The sequence below is a fragment of the Tubulanus polymorphus genome, chromosome 4, assembly GCF_964204645.1.
Source record: "Tubulanus polymorphus chromosome 4, tnTubPoly1.2, whole genome shotgun sequence".
NCBI lineage: Eukaryota > Metazoa > Nemertea > Palaeonemertea > Tubulaniformes > Tubulanidae > Tubulanus > Tubulanus polymorphus.
In genome coordinates, this window is record NC_134028.1 from 16046623 (window position 1) to 16065382 (window position 18760).

The window sequence follows — 18760 nt, forward strand, 5'->3', positions numbered from 1 at the left end:
AATGTGGTAGTCCACGGTTTGAGGGATAACTAAACCAGCTATTATACAGATTGTGCACTTAATTCATAAACAGGTAATTGTAAATTCGTATCAATTACGAATTCATCCGTTATCCGTTTATCACTTAACCCGTACTAAAAAACTAAGTCTCTAGTGATATGGATTAACCGAGGTTGACTGTACATGTATACACGCAGGTCAATCTATATGCCCTCTTTCCACTAAAAGTTAGAAAAGAGCATGTTTAGTATGATGATTTCACTGTTTAACTACGTTTTGACTACTCATTTTCTAGTGTCACCAGTAGAGTTTTTGGAAGGAGTACAACAACATAACATTAGTCTTGAGATTTTAGTTTTTATTAAATTGTACAACATAAAAGTTACATAGAATAGAAAGATCAGTACACTATCAGATCCAATCAATGATGGAAATTTTATCAAATCAAAGTTAAATATGTTCAATGTTCAATATTTTCTACAATGTGAATTGTGTAATGACGATTTTGTAGAAATGTGAATATTCGTTATAGAGGTTGACAATATGACTTTTCTTGTGACAAACACTTGAACACCAATGCCACAACCTAAAATAATAAGTACATATAATATCAAAAACAAAAAACATGATAACATGGTGGTTCAAATATCCCTTATGTTTAACTCCCCCTTGAATAGGAAAAAATAATACAAGAAAGGTGCTTTTGAATAATTTCTTCGAAATCCATCCCAATTAGTTCCAACATCTTTTGAAGATTTCAGACAATAAAACCATATGAAAGGACCAAAGGTCCCCCGTTCTCTGGGAAGTGGTTTGAAATGCTCTACAATCTTCTGATGTGTTATACCTTGTGTATGATCTAAAAAGATTACGAGAATAAGTAAGTCAGTTTTACTGTTTCTTTATACTCTTTACTATATATGATTTCTTTTTTCATTGGTATTTTATACTCCAAACTGTTTTGGAGGTTCGAGAAAATACCCCAGAAATACAGGTGAAGATACTAGATATTCACTGGATGTCTTCTTTCATTTGGTACCAAGAACAAGCTTCTAACTTGATTTGAAGTGAGTAAATTGAATTTATTAACTGGCTAAGATCATGAATTATAATCAGCATATAATTCAGCAAACAATGGTACATAATTCTAGAAAACTAGGGGTCCAGGGACACCACGCCCACTTGGAAAGTGGTTTGAAATGCTCAACAGAGAATTCAATATTCAACGCGTGGTGAACATATTAAGAAAGCAATGACTTTAAAAACTCATCCAGTCATAGAGCATTTCACTAGCTACAATTTTGCATTTAATTGCGGTTACAGAACATGCCTGGATGCCAATACAATACGAAAATATTTAGCTATTCAACGCCCCCTGGTAACAATATTCAATAACCGATGACCTGGAAACTCTTCACAATTATCGAACATGGCACAAGCTCCAACTTTGCAAATCATTCTGGTTAAAAAAATATCCATAGGTACCAATACAAATGGGTAAATCAGACCTGCCTACCCAGAATTTTTGCTGCCAGTAGTTTCAGTAGTAGTAGGGCCAGTCAGAGAGTAGTTTTTTGCCATTTTTCCTAGATCGTATTCAGACTCTTCTAAGAGTAATTTTGACTTCTGCTTTTCTGTCAAAATCATAGTTTTCACTTCATCAGAGTACTTTTAAAACGTCTACATAGTCACAGAATAAAAACTAAGTAAAACAATCTCCTAATAATAAGTTTTTCTTTTATTTTAATCTAAACTGTTATGAAGTGATCATATAAAATGCAAAAATAAGGAACACATTTTTCATTAAACTAAACTAACCACAATCTTATTGAGATTTACACCAACAGTTATCTCGAATGTAGTAAATTTTTCAAAGAATGAGAGTATGCATGCTTGAATGAGAGTATGCATGCTTTAATTCATGAAGATAACTATCTGTGTAAGCAATTTCACTTGGATTGGATTTCAACACTAACAATGCTTCAAGCGTTTTGTCTCCCAAACAAATTCTCTGATCAGTACATCTCTCTGATCAGTGCACACAATGTGCACTTGAATGAGGTATGCTCAGAATGCCGCACATTACAGAACTCAAATTCTTGAATAAGCAACTGTCAAACTCTTTAACTGCGCCAATTTGTGACCACACACTATCTAATCTCGGCTTACTAGATACATTTATCGTCGCAATAAGCTCACCATCATGAACATATTCATTAAATTGTTTAGTGACTTGGTCTTTCAGTCTATCATTACAAACAATTTCATACATTTCAAGGTAAGACAACAAGTCTTCTGATTTCACCGACTTTCATTGTTCTGGTAATGTTAACTCAAGGGCTGGATTTTTGGCATACAGTTGAAGCATGCATGTTGCTAGTTCTGAATAAATGCCATCTTCATATAATCGAACCTTTTGCCACACTTTCTCAATTCTAGAATTGGTCAATTCTTTCGTAATAGGGCGGAAATCAGTTACTTGGTACAAACAAAATTCCTCCAGAATAGTTTCTTTGGCTACACCATGTGGTATGATACACGGAAACCTATCTAAAAAAGAATTTGAGATGACTTTGAGGAACACTTTCTTTCAACGATATGTCAGCAACCTCACAGCAGTGAAGCAACTTATCAGATACAGGGAGTTTATCCAACATATAGTCCAGCAGACTTGTATAGTATTTGACTATGTTGGCATAGAACTCCGTGATGCTTGTGTCCTTCAAATAGTTTTTGTCTTTATCTTTGATAAATGACTGTGCTTCATCACCTATCATGATCAAATGATTTGGCTTTCTGTTGTAATTCAACTTATACTGAACCTTATCAAAAGTAAATCCTACCAGTGCAGACGGTTTTAAAAATCATTGGGACTGCAAATTTAGTAGTATGTCATCAAAGACATGTACTGCGTAATTAAGAAAAAGGCAATACAACTTATAAGTAGGCGACCTGAAGAATTCACAGAGTGATTGGCTCTTTGCTTTGGCATAAGCTTGGTTAGGTCTATTATCAGCAGCTTTTGGGGCTTTTTCTTTGTTGAAAAACTTTTTCAAAGGTTCCCAATTGTAAATCAACCTTTCAATGCACCTGAAAAGTATATGTAACACATAACGATTATCTTTAAATATTGAATTACAACTTTTTACCTGCAAATAGATAAATCTTAATTTACCATTTAAACTAACAGTTATATATATAGTTATATAATCACCTTCCAATGCTTAGCCACCTTGTTTGGCCATGTTCAAGAACAGGTTTTGGTGCAAGTCCACATTCCGTAGTAAGAGATGCAAGTTCCAACTGCCTTTTATCACTCTTTTTCAAATAATTAAAGACATCAACTAATATATCATCAATACCAGGTAGGTGTGCACTAGCAGCTTTCCGTGCTACAATGTGGACCAAATGCAACACACAGCCTGACAGGTAAATATCAGGATTTTTCTTCTTGGCAAAAGCAATCACACCATTCTTATCGCCCACATTCACATTCGTATTGTCTAATCCCAATGCAAGACAGTTTTCCCACTTAATGTTGTTTCTTCTGAGCTCACTGTCTAAAAGTTTAAAAATATTTTCACCTGAAATTAAACCGAAAGTAAGTATATAGTTAGGTTAGTTTAACATCTATTTCATGAAGATGAATCAATGTATTTCCCTATTAAAAACAAATTCAGAAACAAAACTTACCAGTTGATCTGCCATCAATAGTTGGTACAGACAGGAGCTCCGAATCCACATTCTTCGTAATACCATTAAACAGCCTAACAACAATGGGATACTGCTTTCCATGGTTGTCATCATTGCTACCATCAGTTGAATGTGTAAATGGTTGTGTTCTTAGTCGTCTGATAATTGACTGCTGAACTGCTATTGCTGATTTTTTCATGATGACTGTTTTTACTACGTCCACAGCTGTAACCTGAAATGGGTAATCTTATAATTGAAATAACAAATAAATTCGAAAGTGGAATAAAGATTGAGTGGAAGACCAGTGTAAAATAGAATGTCAACTCCCACACCCTCCTAGTGTGACATAAGGCCAAAACAAAATATAAGAACCTTCACCAACAAGTAAAAAACATACATATTAATTCAAGAACTTTTTGATGTGTTACTTGGTAATTATAAATCATCATAACCCTTGTTTCCCTCTCATCAGTATCAAAATTTTGAAGCTGAATAAATGTGTAAAACTATGATGTATTATACCTAGGTCTCCAAATGTTTACAAAAAAATATCTTAGTTATCAATAGGACTATTTATTGCCTGTTGAATCAGAGACTCCGACACTGTAAAAAATATAAGCCTTATTGCAATTCAACAGAGACTAGACAACAGACATGTCCAATGATTTATGGTAGCATTTGGAGTGAAATTTTGCAACAGGTTCAATTCATGTTCGATAGATGGCGCTAGTAGTAGCTCAACTGTCAAATACATTCATGTTAGCTCACATGGCAGTCACATTCCGATAACAATCCCTAAATTTCAAGATATAAAGATTGCAATCCAAACTTCTAAAGGCAATCTTCATGTTAAATATCGATTTTGAAAAAGTTTTATCGATGACTTTTATATGTTTTGCGCATTTTCCGGATGTTAGAACATGAACAATGAAAAACACTTACTCCAAAATTTTTGATGACGAAGTCACTAAAATAAAATGACTCGGCGGTAATTTATTTGAATCGAGCGGGAGACCGTAACCACACATATATTTTGTTTTGGCCTAATATTACGTACAATCCTTTTAATTTATTATCATGTTGTTTATCGTAGAATAGTAAGTATGCCTACCATACCAAAACAGCTCGTTTTTCTGGCACTTACCTTGTGCAATCTTTGAATCAAGGAAAATCTCTTTGAAGTGCTTGGTTAATCGTGTTGCAGTATTCAACGGCAAGTTCAACTCGGCGATTAGCTCAGATGTTTTTGCTTCAGCTTTAGTAATATTTCGTTTTAAAGCAATTTCAGATGTTTCTTTCGTTTTAGTTAACAATGTTTGGATTGAAGGTGTTTTTGACAGTGCTTTAGTCAAATCCTTGTGTCCTTGTGTTTCTATGTGCCTACGACAATCCGACTGCCCGCCATGAGAGCACGATATATTAATATTGTACGTCGAACAGTATGCGAAACATTCTCCCTTTACAGACGGTTTTAAACAAGGCCACTTTCCAGAATAGAAGTCGATGAACCGTTGATTCGATTTCTTTGTAGCGGGTGATGAATCGACGTCATTATCATCACCCGCGCTGGCACGCTTAGGCATTTTTATTCCCGCCCACACTGCGAACAGAACAATGGCTGCAGCGCGAAGGACTGTGGGTGAACTTAGTCTCGGCATAGAACTCAAGGTTTGCGTTCGAATCCCACTCAAAATTTTTATCGCGTGACATAAAAATTAACTACGGCGATATCGTAGGGGTAGGCAGGTCTGGTAAATTGCATATAATTCAATATTCAACTCTCCCTGGTGGCGAGAAAAAAAACCTGCGTAACCCCAATTCCACATGAAAAGATGAAAACTATGACAGTGATACTATTCATCAAATGTCAAGACTATAAGTCAAATCCTTTTGATATTTTTCTGAAAAAACCTTTTTCTATCTACAAATGAGGACTGATGACACTAAGATGGCTGCCGATTGTGTCATACTTGACTGATCAAAGAATCTGTTTGATATGTATAAAAGCCCTTCTCACAGTAAGGATCGTGAATTTCAATGAAAAATAGCAATCCATTCAGAAGCTACAGGTCTCAGAATTCAGGGCATAAATAACTTTTTTGGGGCACAAAAAGGTCACTAGACGACCAGCTTGCGTCAACCCAATTTCGCTTATGTTTTTATCCACCTATGCTGCACAGGCATATGTGAAAGATCAAGACAATTGATCAAAGCGTTTTCAAAATTTCCCTAGAAAACTTCAAAAATGTGTAAAAAGTGCTTATTCTGACAAACAACAATGACCGCTGGTCGGTTGATTCTAATCGGGCCAGTTTTTGGGCTGAAGATGTATCTGGGGTAGATACATGTACAGTCAAACCCGCTTTATTCGGATCACTTGGGACCGCTAAAATTCGTCCGAGTTATGTGAAATCCGAATTAAATAGATAGCCTTTTGTGTAGCAATTTACCATGCCTCTACCATTGAAAATGACAACAATGAGTGTTGCACTTTAAATCGAAACAAAATATCAATTTTTATTGTATGTATTATTACATTGTATCATGAATAAACTATACGCCATCGCAATATAAACAGTCTCAGTCTTTTTTCACAAAGAAGGCAGAAATCAATGTCTGCTTGGCGCGTTTCGGGACGTCCCGTCGAAGAAAGTTCTCATATTTCCGAGAGAAAACCAATACTCCATCAACGAATTTCTCGTCGGTAGACTTGGCCAGTGCAAATCTGTTTAGAACATCCAAAGCCCCATGAACGTCGGTGACTGTCGGGTTGGGCTTTAATATTACAGCACACTGTAAGGCCTACTATCGCAACAATCGATACCATTAGCCTATTCTAATAGACTGTTGCCCGATCGTATACTGTATATTGCAACGCAGCGACGCGTAATGGAGCATATCACTATGACTATCGAGCGTGGATTGCATCATGTCGCGTCGCATTGCACTGTCGCTTTGCTCTGTTATATATCAAAATTTATCATTCGAATAAAGTGGTGAGATTTCAAAGGATATGGACAAATGGGACTTGAAAATTCATCCGGAATAGCCGAAAATCCGAATAATACGAACCGAATTAAGTGAAATTTTTGTAAGGTATTATAATAAGAAACTGAAGGGACTTTTAAAAATCATCCGAGATACGTCAAAATCAGAGTAAAACCGATCCGAATAAAGCGGGCTTGACTGTATAAACCAAATATCAAGACTATCCATAGAAGCGTCTTCAAAACTTCTCAAAATAACTGGATTCCGTCTACGGATGGACGAATGACAAAGCAGCGATAACCGGTATTTGACCAACCTCACCATGCTAATCACAATGTAAGGGATTTACATTTGAAAGACTTTAGATGGATCACGCAGCTAGGTATGTTTTTCAAGTATCTAGCAATATAGTGAATAGATCTATAACCACACAGCAGCAGTCTGAGTGACAAGTGTGTGAAGCACATACATACCATACATCGGCAAACTATTTCTAACCAGACCGGCAGGGTAACAAAATATTTCCAGCCAACCAAAATCACAAAATATAAGCACTAATAATCACAAAATATAAGCACTAATAATCACATTGAATGGATTTTATAAAAAATAAGCACAAAAAAAAGCTCTTACAATTTATTTTACAAAATAAGTACTTGTAGGACCCACAACGAAACCCTGTTTCATGAAGATTTTTTGGCCCAGAACTGGGAAAAGTAATAATAATAATGATAATCCAAAGAATTACAAGAGAGTCATCTGACATTCATCGGCAAAATTATACTTATTAAGCTAGATGTAAATGGACAAAACCTAATAACATCATAAGGGAGAAACTAACAAAAAGACCATAAGGTCATATGGACGGAGACAGATGCTTAAAATTGGCTAATCATGTAATAGTTGGTAGTGGATTCAGGGGATTTTTTGTCAGTGATAAGATTTTAGTTTCTCGTTTAATTTTTTTTTTCACTGCGCACGCTACGAACATGATTTTTTGTTTCGTCACTCAGCTAGTCGGTCAATGTTATACACACAATCCAAGGTAGTAGTAGTCTCAATAGCCATGCAACTAACCACGTAGGTTGATTTTACCTACCTTGCATAATTGTCAATGATATTTTTAGTAGTGACAATAAAAATATTCCTCCCAACAACCAAATCAACTAAAGATTTCACAGAAATTGATCTTGAAATACAATCTTAAACCTTAAAAGAAAACCCGGAAGTAAAACAGTAGACGATACTGCAGGTTCACGTGAACACCTGCGGATTTCTGCGGCTAAGCCAATCATAGAGAAGTCTTTGCTTTGAGATTGGCTTTTGAAAACTGGTGATATTTCTCTGATTTTTCTGCGAAAACCCTCATGTAAATCCCTTTATCAAAATTCAACTTGCTAGGTCTTGGAGAATGGATAATGCTTTAATGAATGATTTGTCTGAATATATGCTCAGTTGCAATGTAAAGGGCCTTAGCTCTGGAATCCATGTCATTAAAATTCCCTCCATTTGTATAGTAATAGCCTACGGCTAGATTACCGCTTCAAATGGCACAGTTTGCATAGATAATATGATGCAGGCATTACTGGTTATTTTTTGAAGAAAATCCCACACTCACACTGTCAAGAGGAAATCTGGGCTTGTGCAGTAGAGCCAATAATATATCAGTGTGCGAGCACCTGCGAGAATAGTGATTGTGACAACGCTTCATTGCTTAGTAAAAACTTGAGCATCTCAAAACTTTCATAATTCAGGCAAATGATGCGTTACAGGAATCAGTTCTATCAAAAATACATAAAGAGGAAAAATGTACAACTTATTTCGTGAAAAACTGGGGGATTTAAAAAGGCTATAATTTCATCGTCTGAATAGCTACATTCGAAATATCGGTATCGGTTGAAGCAGAAGATTCAGGACTAAGCGATGATGTTTGTTTTGTATGAATTGAAACAGTAAGTTTCGTATAACACTTAAATGAAAAAGTGTTCTTTTAGACTTTTTACAAGTAAGATTCACTAGCATTTCACCGGGTACTCAATTCCATGCAGCGCTGCTGGATGTCAGCACTACAGTTTTGTTCCAAATACGGCATCTTCTTGGCAAAACTCTGGAGTAGCCCGCTGGCTAATTATGATTCAAGTAAAAGCCAGATGTAATAGGCTCCATGTACTATAGTCTAGTACCTGTGCCTGGCAACTCTATATTCATTTACAACAATGACAAGAAAACTGAATCAGGATTTTCTGAGTACGATTTCAATTGAAGATATTTTAAACGGTGTACAGAATCAATTAGCATCTGATGGTCATATTCTTTTTTTTGAAACAAGGAAAAGACTATGTGATAAATTTCTACTTGAAAAAACTCTTGTAAAATTCTTGATATCGCATTTAGTGCTAGCATTCAAAAACATTAACGCAGATTCTCAATGGCTCAAGGACCCTTACATCCATTTCTTGCTTAATTGGAAGTTATTGCTATCGGATTACATCGGAAAACCATTGACTGACAAATATGTTAGTCAAACTGAAATTAGAAAATTTGTGTTGGGTTCAGACGAAACAACGGATATGGATATTGCTGCTCTTATCCACACCATCGCTCGATACGACAAATATTCGCATAGTAAACGAACAGGAGTTTAAAAAACACAAGAAAGCTCTGATGAAGGTAAAAACAAATTCTGGTGTCACACTTGATGAATCAATCACGTAATGGATTTCCATAATCGAAATACCGTAAAAACCGGCGTATAAGTCTACGCGGCGTATAAGTCGAGGTCGATTTTTAGACCTACATTTCATGATTTTAACATATATCCGGCTTATAAGTCGAGTCCCTTCTCTTAGAAGAATAATTACTTGTATCATTATATTGAATAGTTTGTTTTGATAACGATGTGCGCCTTCACGCACCCCGCCGCGTGTCAGCCTGATTGCTGCTGTGTGTTAATCAATAGACTATTACACACACACTCAGGTATAATACACTACCATACAGTGATAGAGTAGTGTGAGTCACACGCTATATATAGCCTAATGTATTAAGCGCTGCTATGAGCGCGCATATATGAATACATCGTTTTAAATGAAGCTGTGTCAAAATTAAAGAAGTTTTTTTCATTAAATAACTTTATTTATCATGAATAATTATTCAAACTGTTATAGCAGTGAGAAGATGAACACTGTCTTTTTTGTCTGGTAGAATCAATATTTCTTGTGACCTGAAAATACTTAGTAGAAAACTGTACTCGGCGTATAAGTCGAGGTCAATAATTTAGTGGTAAAATCAAGGGTTAAAAACTCGACTTATACGCCGGTTTTTACGGTATTCCAATTTCTTTTAGATTGCCACTAATGCAGTTTTACCGAACAAAGAAATGGAATCTGTTTTCATAAACTTGACAACTACCAGGCTTGGAATGGCATTAGCCATATATACATACACACACAGGAAATAAAGCGATTCAAATTTACAGGGGCGGATCCAGGGGCATGTTGTGACCATGTGACCAATAAAAAGGGCATTATTCTTAATTTAGGGCGGATAGGCATATCAGCAAAATTTTTAATATTTTACTATTATTTTAGAGCTTTCTGAGGCATTTAGTCAAGAAACATAAGTTACATATTTAGGAAAAATTACAATTTTTGGAACTAAAATTTGTATTTCCGAGTAGTACTTACCCTTTCCTATGGTTTTTGCCAATATTTTCTAAATTTGGATTTATCGCCAATGGTTTTTCTATACGACCCGGCCCTGCGGTATTGCATTTAGCCACCGGCGAAATCCGCCATCTTTTTTCGTCATAGCAGACCAAAAAAAAAAAACAATGCGGGGCAGGTGGGCGGGATTCCCACCATAGGAAAGGGTAAGTACTACTCGGAAATACAAATTTTAGTTCCAAAAATTGTAATATTTCCATCGAGTACTGTACCCTTTCCTATGGTTTTTGCTAGACTAGCCTAGCACAAGGATGGTGGGAAAGGTAGATAGAAAAACCACCGCTCGAACGCAAGGTAAGAGGGAAAAAGAGAGCACTTACCCAAGCACGGAAGGAGCACTGTAGCACAGGGAAGACCGGTTGGCCACAGTGAGTCCGTCCAGCTCAGGAGCCCCCCCCAGAATTTTGCGAAATTAATACTTGCAGATATGAGCCCAAACTATGTACAAGGATACACCCCCTGTGATCCTGATAATGCTACATAAATATTCTACACTAAAGGGTCCGATCGGAAAGAACGGACACCTTGAGCCATGACAACAGGACCAAGTGAAGCTAATGAGCCTAACTGGCCTGAAACATCCCGTAAATAAAATGACGTGAATGTCGACGGTGAATTCCAAAAGGCGGCCCGACAGACTTCCTCCAACGGAGCACCCGAAAAGGCTGCGCAGGAAGTAGCCATAGACCACACTTGATGAGAAACGACTCCCTCCGAGGAAAGATTCTCCTTCAATAAAATGTCCTTGATCATTGAAGAGACCCATCGGGCTACTGTGTCCCGCGAAATATCACCCTTTAGGTGATCCAGCAGCGGAATAAATAACCGCTCCCGTGAACCCCTCCGTGAAGCAGAGCGATCTAAATAGAAACACAACGCCCGCACAGGACATAAAGTCCTGTCCGGGATGCCCGGTTCCACTCGATGTTTTAGGGCTTCAATTCGCCATTGACGCCCAACCGAGCCTGGTCGTTGGTTCTTTGCCAAAAATTCCAAAGCAGGCCGCAGCGAAACAAATTCATTCGCTGGCCCAAAGACAATGTGACCTTGTCGGACTGAAAGCGCATGAATCTCAGAGCGACGGGCCGAGCAAGCCAAGAACAGCAAAAATACAGTCTTTTTTGACAAATTTGCAAAAGACGCTGCCGAAAGAGGTTCAAATGGAGCCTCCATTAACTTCTTCAAAATTACAGACAGATCCCATGGTGGAACTGTCCTTGTTACCCGAGGCCGGGAAATAGAAAACCCAGCAACCAGCTGGGATATCCGATGATCCCCTGCTACATTTGGCCATCCAGAAGCACGCAATGTATGAGAAATCGCGGAGCGGTAACCTTTAATAGTTATGACCTGTAAACCTTTTGCTACAAATAGGTGCAGTAAAAAATCTGCCAATTGAGCTACAGAGGGTGAGCATGGATCAATTTCCCCTGCAGCACACCAATCCGCAAAATGACTCCATTTGGCATCGTAAATGGTACTTGTTGATGGCCGCTTAGATCCTGCGATAAAGGAGGCAGCCTGTTCTGAAAAGCCTGAAGCTGACAAGGATCGCTGGACAATGGCCAGGCGAGCAGATTTAACCACTGGCTGTTTGGATGATGCCGAAAGATCCCCTGAGACAGAAGCGATGGGAAATTCGGAAGAATCCTGGGGTTGTCGCACAGTAGGTTGAGAAGTGGTAGGAACCATTTCTGAGCCGGCCAACATGGTGCTATCAGAACTATGTTGCAATTGACTGATCTCTCTATTTGATCCAGTAGGCGCGGCAGGACTGGTGTGGGCGGGAACGCATACGCATGCATCCCCGACCAGTCCAGAGAGAAGGCATCGACCCCCCACGCTTCCGCGTCTGGAAACGGGGACACAAACAGAGGACACCTCCGATTGAACCGGGTGGCAAACAGATCCAGCAGCGGATTGCCAAAAATGCCCCGAACCCGATCGACTACTTCTTGGTGGAGAACCCATTCTGTCGCAATAGCCTGACCTCGACGAGACAGAGCATCGGCCATCACGTTCCTTTTCCCTGCTAAATGTGCCACAGTCAGGGACACGCCCTTTGTCTGGCACCAAAGAAGAATTTTGGCCGACAGACCTGTGAGGGTTTCTGAGTGAGTGCCCCCTTGGTTCTGAAGGTAAGCCCTCACTGTTGAATTGTCCGTGGCTAACCAAACGTGGTGGCCCTCCACTCTCCTGTGAAAGAACTTCAGGGCCTTCCACACGGCCAGCATTTCTAGGAAATTTATGTGGTTGGTGGCCTCGTAGCGAGACCATTTCCCGGCTTTGACTCGGTTCTCCAGATGTGCCCCCCAACCTTGGTGACTGGCATCCGTGAATACACGAACTGGAGCCTCTAACGGGGCTAGTGACACCCCGAGCCGAAGATTCGTAGTGGCCGCCCACCACTGAAGATCCGGACTTAGATCGGTTGGAGGTACGGGAATCAAGGCCTCCCAGTTGCCCTTCGACTGAGACCAGAAGACCTTCCAATATTGTTGCAAGCGCCTGCTTCTGAGGCGGCCTAAGGGCACCACCAGACCCATGGAGCTGATGGAGCCTAGAAGCCGTGACCAGTAACGAGCTGTTCTCGGGGTTGTGGACACTCCCGCTACAGCTTCTTGAAGTTTGGCCACTCGAACCATAGACGGAAAGACTTTGCCGATTCGGAGATCGAAGTCCATGCCGAGATAAGTGAACTGTTGGGCCGGCGTCAACTGAGATTTTTCCCTGTTTACGCGGAACCCTAGCTGATGGACTAAGTCCAAGACTGAGGTCATTGCCTCCCGACATTCCTGAGCCGAATTCGCGACTATTAACCAGTCGTCGAGGTAAACGAACAGTCGAACACCCCTTGACTGAAGTACCTTCTGAACTGACTTGACCAACTTGGTGAAAACCCACGGGGCCGTACTGAGGCCAAATGGAAGAGACCTGAATTGGAACTGGCGGCCTTTCCACTTTATCCTGAGAAATCGCCGAGATTTTGGGTGAATTGGAACCTGAAAGTAAGCATCCTTCAGGTCCAATGAAGCCGCCCATTGACCCGGACGGAGCCCTTGAATCACGTCCTTGGGCTTGGTCATCCGGAACCTTGGAATGTCTAGGTGCCGATTGAGGGATGACAGATCTATCACTGTCCGTTGACCCCCTGTGGCCTTTGGTACCATGAATATTCGAGAAAACCAGCCGGGAGAAGTTTCGTTGCAAACTGGTTCTATCGCTCCCTTCTCTGCCAGTTCCTTGAGAGCCGGAGAGATTAAGGCCTCCTGACCTGGTTTTGGCCGCATGTCGGGAGGTGACCTCGTCAGGCGCGGTCGCCTTAGGAAACGGAGACGGTAGCCACGAGAGACGACCCGGGAGGGCCAACCATCTCCAAAAAGGTCGGACCAGTGGGTTGCTGCCTTCTGCAGACAACCTCCCACTGGTCCCAAGAATTCATTTCGAGTTTTTCCGAAAGGAAGAGCCCCTTTTTGGAGCCTTCCCCTTGCCTCGATACGAACCGGAACTGTTACGACCGGACGAGGCTTGACACGATTGTTGAAGTTGCGCGCTAGTTCTCCAACCGGCATCCGAAGCCGCCTGAGAAAGCGCTGAAGTTTGAGATGGTCCTGTTTGCGTCCGTGCCGAACCTTGCGCCGCCGGCGTCGAACCAGAACGCTTTTTCCACGGAGTTCGGGGGTTGGACTTGGCCTGAACCTCCCGAATCTTCCTCAGCTCTGCGGAAACCGGAGCGCACCAACCGGAGAAGAGACGTGAAGACGTCCCCAATGGGGCTCTCAGCAAAGCATTGGACACCATATCCGGTAGACGAGTTTTGGCACTGGAGTCCATCACTGACTGACGGGAGGCTAACACCAGATTAGCCTGACCCCGAACCGACAACGGAATTACATGCGAAACAGACCGAGCCAAAGATTGGATAATCCGGTCCATTCCCTCCAGTTTTAGGGCAACTGACTCTGGGTCGGAGCCCGCATGAACGGCGGCGTGAGTCTCGCGAAGCTCACCCGTCAACACCTTAAGTGCCATATCTTGAAACGAACCAACCCTGGTAAGATTGTCCAGGATTGACGTCATGGCCACCAAACCGGACTTAGGCAAACGAATACCCGACTGTGCTGTAACAGTATCCGGGCTGATCAAAGTATAATCAGCATCCAGGCAGTTATGACTGTGATCCACAGCACCTGGAGTTGCGTAATACGCCGAGCGAAATGCGCCTATAGGTGGATCGGTTGAACTAAAATATTTCCCAGATTTCATACCCCGTTCTGGAGGGGGAAATGAAAAAGTTTCAGGCCGACATTCACCCCATAATTGCGTATCCAATCGAGCCCATTCTCTTGAAACCGCTGACGATTCCCGTAAAACGTTAAGATCGGAGTCCGGAGGGCGATAAGCTTCCATTGACTCACCGACCAGAGGAGCTGCTGTGGGCTTAGCGCGAGTTGCCCCGTGCTTGACAAAGAACTCACTTATCATCGCTCTAAATGGCATGTCCCCCGCTGGTTCGGATAAAACTGAACGGGACGGAGATACATTGCGAGCCAGGGAAGCCCCCATCGTCTGGGGCAACCCACAATTGCTTGCGACAGGAACGACCCCAGAAGGAATTGCCGCCTCTGGGACCGGATCCTCATTGAAATCAGACCCTACCGCAGCATCCAGGAATTCAGAGTCAGAATTCCGAAAAACTGAGTGGGCTGGCGAACTTCTAACCGGACAATCAGGAATAGGCTTACCTGTTGTAGAAGTTGCAGCGACTTGTTGCGACGAAGATAACAAGTTTAAAATTTTCTCCTCAAATACATGGAAATCCTTCTGAGTCAGGTATTTTCCAGTATCCCGACGATCATGCCGACTTCGGTGACGGTCCCTCGAACGGGATCGCGACCTACTAGAAGAATCGCTTTCATCGCTAACCGACGTCGACGAACGATGAGAAGACCGACGGCGAAACTTCCGACAATAACGATCGTAGTCCCTCTCGCGATCAAACCTTGATCTGCGAGAAGGAGATCTTGCTCGTTTATTACGCTCACGGCGTCTAAATCTAGTGGGAGAGCGAGCTCTATCCCCGGAGCGACGATCAGAATCAGACGATGAACGTACCGGATGTTTTGAACCGGACGACGTCTGGACCGGACCGGTGGCCGAACCGGACCGAACCGGACCGATGCCCGACCCGGACCGGACCGGTACCGACCGAACCGGTGCGGGCCGTTCGCGACTACCGCGGCGCGCGCTCGGTTCCGAACATGTAGTCTGAACCGGCCGAACCGGCCGAACCGGTGAACGACCAGAGACCGGTGAATGACCGGAGACCGGTGCCGGTGAACGACCAGAGACCGGTGAATGACCGGAGACCGGTGCCGGTGAACCAGCGTTCCTCCCCGGTGAACGGAGTTGGGAAGCCGATCGTACCTGAACGACCGGCGACCGCTCCGCTTTACGATAAGAAACAGGATTAGAAACGTCGGTTGGCACATCGGCCGAAACCGACGAATCCCTGCTAACTCGACGACGATCTCTTAGTTTAAGAGCCTTATCGGCCCGAAGCCAAAGGTCCTCGGACCACACGACGCAAATATTGCAAGGATTGCTCCTTGCACATATTTGACCGGATTTGCGCCTGCACGACGCACATGAATCGTGGTTGTCCCAGGCGCCAAACAAATGCCCGCATCCCTCCCCGCCACGATGCTGACCCTTAGGAGGGGGTGGCATAATTATCCTGTTACAAATCAAAACAATTCAATTCAATTCAATCAAATTATATTTGTAAATAAAATTCTTACGGAAAAAAAGAAATCAGGGATAACCCCCAAACCGAACGGACTCACCGTTACGAGAGTGAAAACTCCCTAATATCCTAATTCCCAGATTTTTACGGCGAAAAAATCCAACGCGTTCTACTGCGAGAACGCCAAGAAAAAAGATGGCGGATTTCGCCGGTGGCTAAATGCAATACCGCAGGGCCGGGTCGTATAGAAAAACCATTGGCGATAAATCCAAATTTAGAAAATATTGGCAAAAACCATAGGAAAGGGTACAGTACTCGATGGAAATATATCTATTGTGTATCACGGGTGGTTACAGCGGCAAATTTTAAAATTCCGACCGTGTCAAGCGACACGGTCGACATGGTCTAAATCCGCCCCTGATTTACACAACAAACATCTTATTTAAAGCTCCTTTTGTTCTGCCCCTGAACCCCTGCGCAGCATTACAGTTCGTCTAGCTTGAGGATAATTCAGCAAAGTGAGTTTTCCCCCACACAATGTTCAAATTGTGAAAACAAAGTTTCAAACGCGCCAGCATTCAATGTGAGTGATGTGATTTTTCCTCTTTTTGTATTTTTTGTTCTATATGATACAGCGTTATGGAATTATATCCATGGCATAGGAGATGTTGTTCTGTTAACAGCAGGATTTTTACTAGCTACAATGCCTATATTTTCTTCAAACATAGTAACAATTATGGCATATATAGCGCAGGTATCAAAAACAGAAACTAGTTCTTATTACACACTTGAAAAGTTGAGGTAGGGGCATAAAAAGAGGTTGTGAAGATATAGGGATGTCCTGTTTTAATGAATTTGAATAAAAGTTTACATATATTTTACATGCATAGGTATAGGATCCAAGTTTATTGTTTTTAGGGCAAAATGATTTGTTAGTAATAATATTAGTTGGACATTCAAAAACATTCATAAACAATTCTGCTGTAGGGCACTAACAAGGTCTCAAGGGGGTGGCAAATAAAGCTCTCCAATAATTATGTGTTTAATAAATTTTCTTACCGGCTATTATAAAAAATCCTCCATTTCCCGCATGAACATATCATATACGTCATCTTTAGTTTTTGACATCGTTTGTGGCGCAGGCCGTGATAAAACTGAGTACATCTCATTTTTGTCTAAAAATTAAAAAAAAATAATAATAAGCATGAACAAAAAATTAAAACAAATTATGTTATGCCACACTTTGCATCCACATTTATATTCAAGGACGAAAACGGAGTAGTCTGAAAAATGCGGAAATAAGTGAAACTACTGGCCTGTGGAGCTTCAAAGGTACAAAGACCCTTAAGGGGGGGGGTAGTTGGGGTTTTGGGGGCCCGAGAAAATTATGAAATTTCAAGGGGTTTTTGGCACATCTGAGGCCCATTTTCCAGCATTGACTGATGACAAAATAAGACTGCTGCTATGCACAGTCGATCGTTTGTTGTTTATGTCTGGAAATGAAAAGGATGGCATATAGTAATACCAGTTAGGTTCGAATCCCTAGCTGCATGTTTTAGATATTTTTATACAGGTAATTCCCTAAAAGTGCAGGGATTGAAACAATGACTAATTTTATTATCGATCACATATATTCTTTGTTAAATGTAATATATAAATTTCCCGCGCAGCGCTATTATATACAATTATTGATTTGTTGAAACTCGCGCTGACAGGTGGCTTTAGACGATGTTTCGCAACGATGTTGTATATGAGAGATTTAGAGATCGTAGCACCAGTTTTATAAGACGCTTTTACAGTCTGTTCATTAAGTGTGTTCATTAACTCATAACTTTAACCACTACCAGGCACCCCCCCATTTTCTCAACGGATCTACACGAATCAACAAATGATAAAAATAGATATCCAACCGCGGATTTCCGCATAAGATTTTCATCCCTGTATATTGTTTTATTACTCTAACTCACAGCTGTAACACCATGCACCGATTATCAAAATATTTTCACTCAATAACCGAACATCCTTTCTCATACTTAACGCAAGAATCGTGCTAGTCATCAAACCAGGTGTCGAAATAGTAAATTGACATACGAGTCCTGTACAAGTAATTTATTCTCTTTAGTAGTTTATTTGATTAATAATTCCTTGTCATGTTGACATGAAATTGCTTTCTTAATCTTTAACCCTTTCAGTACTGGCCAATATACCCACTCGCTGTACTGAGCCAGGAATAGAAATTTTCTGTGATTTTATTAAAACCCCTGGTATCAAGATGCCGTAAGTGTTATGAGAGGGGTACTGTTCCAACAGAGGGCAACATTTTGGTGAGAAAAAAATTAATTTCTATACTAATTATGTGCGTCACATGACCTAATTAGCATAATTCATATAGTTTTTCAGAAAAATCTCTAATAAAATTTGGATATCCTATCAATTGATAAACAAAGCCTGCTTTACTATTCTGCAGTATGTTCTGATGATTATCCGAGAATTTGACGGTAAAATTCCTTTTCATAAAAAAATTATGGCCGTTTTAGTGTATCAAGGTAGCCTGCACAATAAGGTAAGGAAATATACTAATTAATATATTTATATATTATATATTTTG

The 18760-nt window shown here is 40.8% G+C and overlaps 2 protein-coding genes across 3 annotated transcripts in view; both read right to left on the reverse strand.

Moving 5' to 3' along the window:
* Positions 1–322: 322 nt before the first annotated feature.
* Positions 323–18760, reverse strand: part of LOC141903781 (WW domain-binding protein 11-like) — a 92873-nt gene continuing 74435 nt past the window's right edge. Inside the window, exons 14-15 of one of the 2 annotated variants that reach the window (XM_074792087.1) lie at positions 17212–17327; positions 323–586 (exon numbers count right to left, since the gene is read on the reverse strand). In XM_074792087.1, the coding sequence (XP_074648188.1) occupies positions 17218–17327 (110 nt within the window). In that variant the 3' untranslated portion in view covers positions 323–586; positions 17212–17217. Of the gene's footprint in view, positions 587–7828; positions 7891–17211; positions 17328–18760 lie in introns of those variants that run through there. The other variant, XM_074792088.1, reaches the window with a different exon arrangement.
* LOC141904333 (zinc finger BED domain-containing protein 5-like) lies at positions 598–4508 on the reverse strand. The gene is made up of 4 exons (XM_074792918.1): positions 3694–4508; positions 3215–3584; positions 2868–3090; positions 598–2837 (listed from the first exon to the last, which is right to left on the reverse strand). The coding sequence occupies exons 1-4, from the start codon at positions 3890–3892 to the stop codon at positions 2547–2549; spliced, it is 1083 nt and encodes a 360-aa protein (XP_074649019.1). The 5' UTR covers positions 3893–4508; the 3' UTR covers positions 598–2546.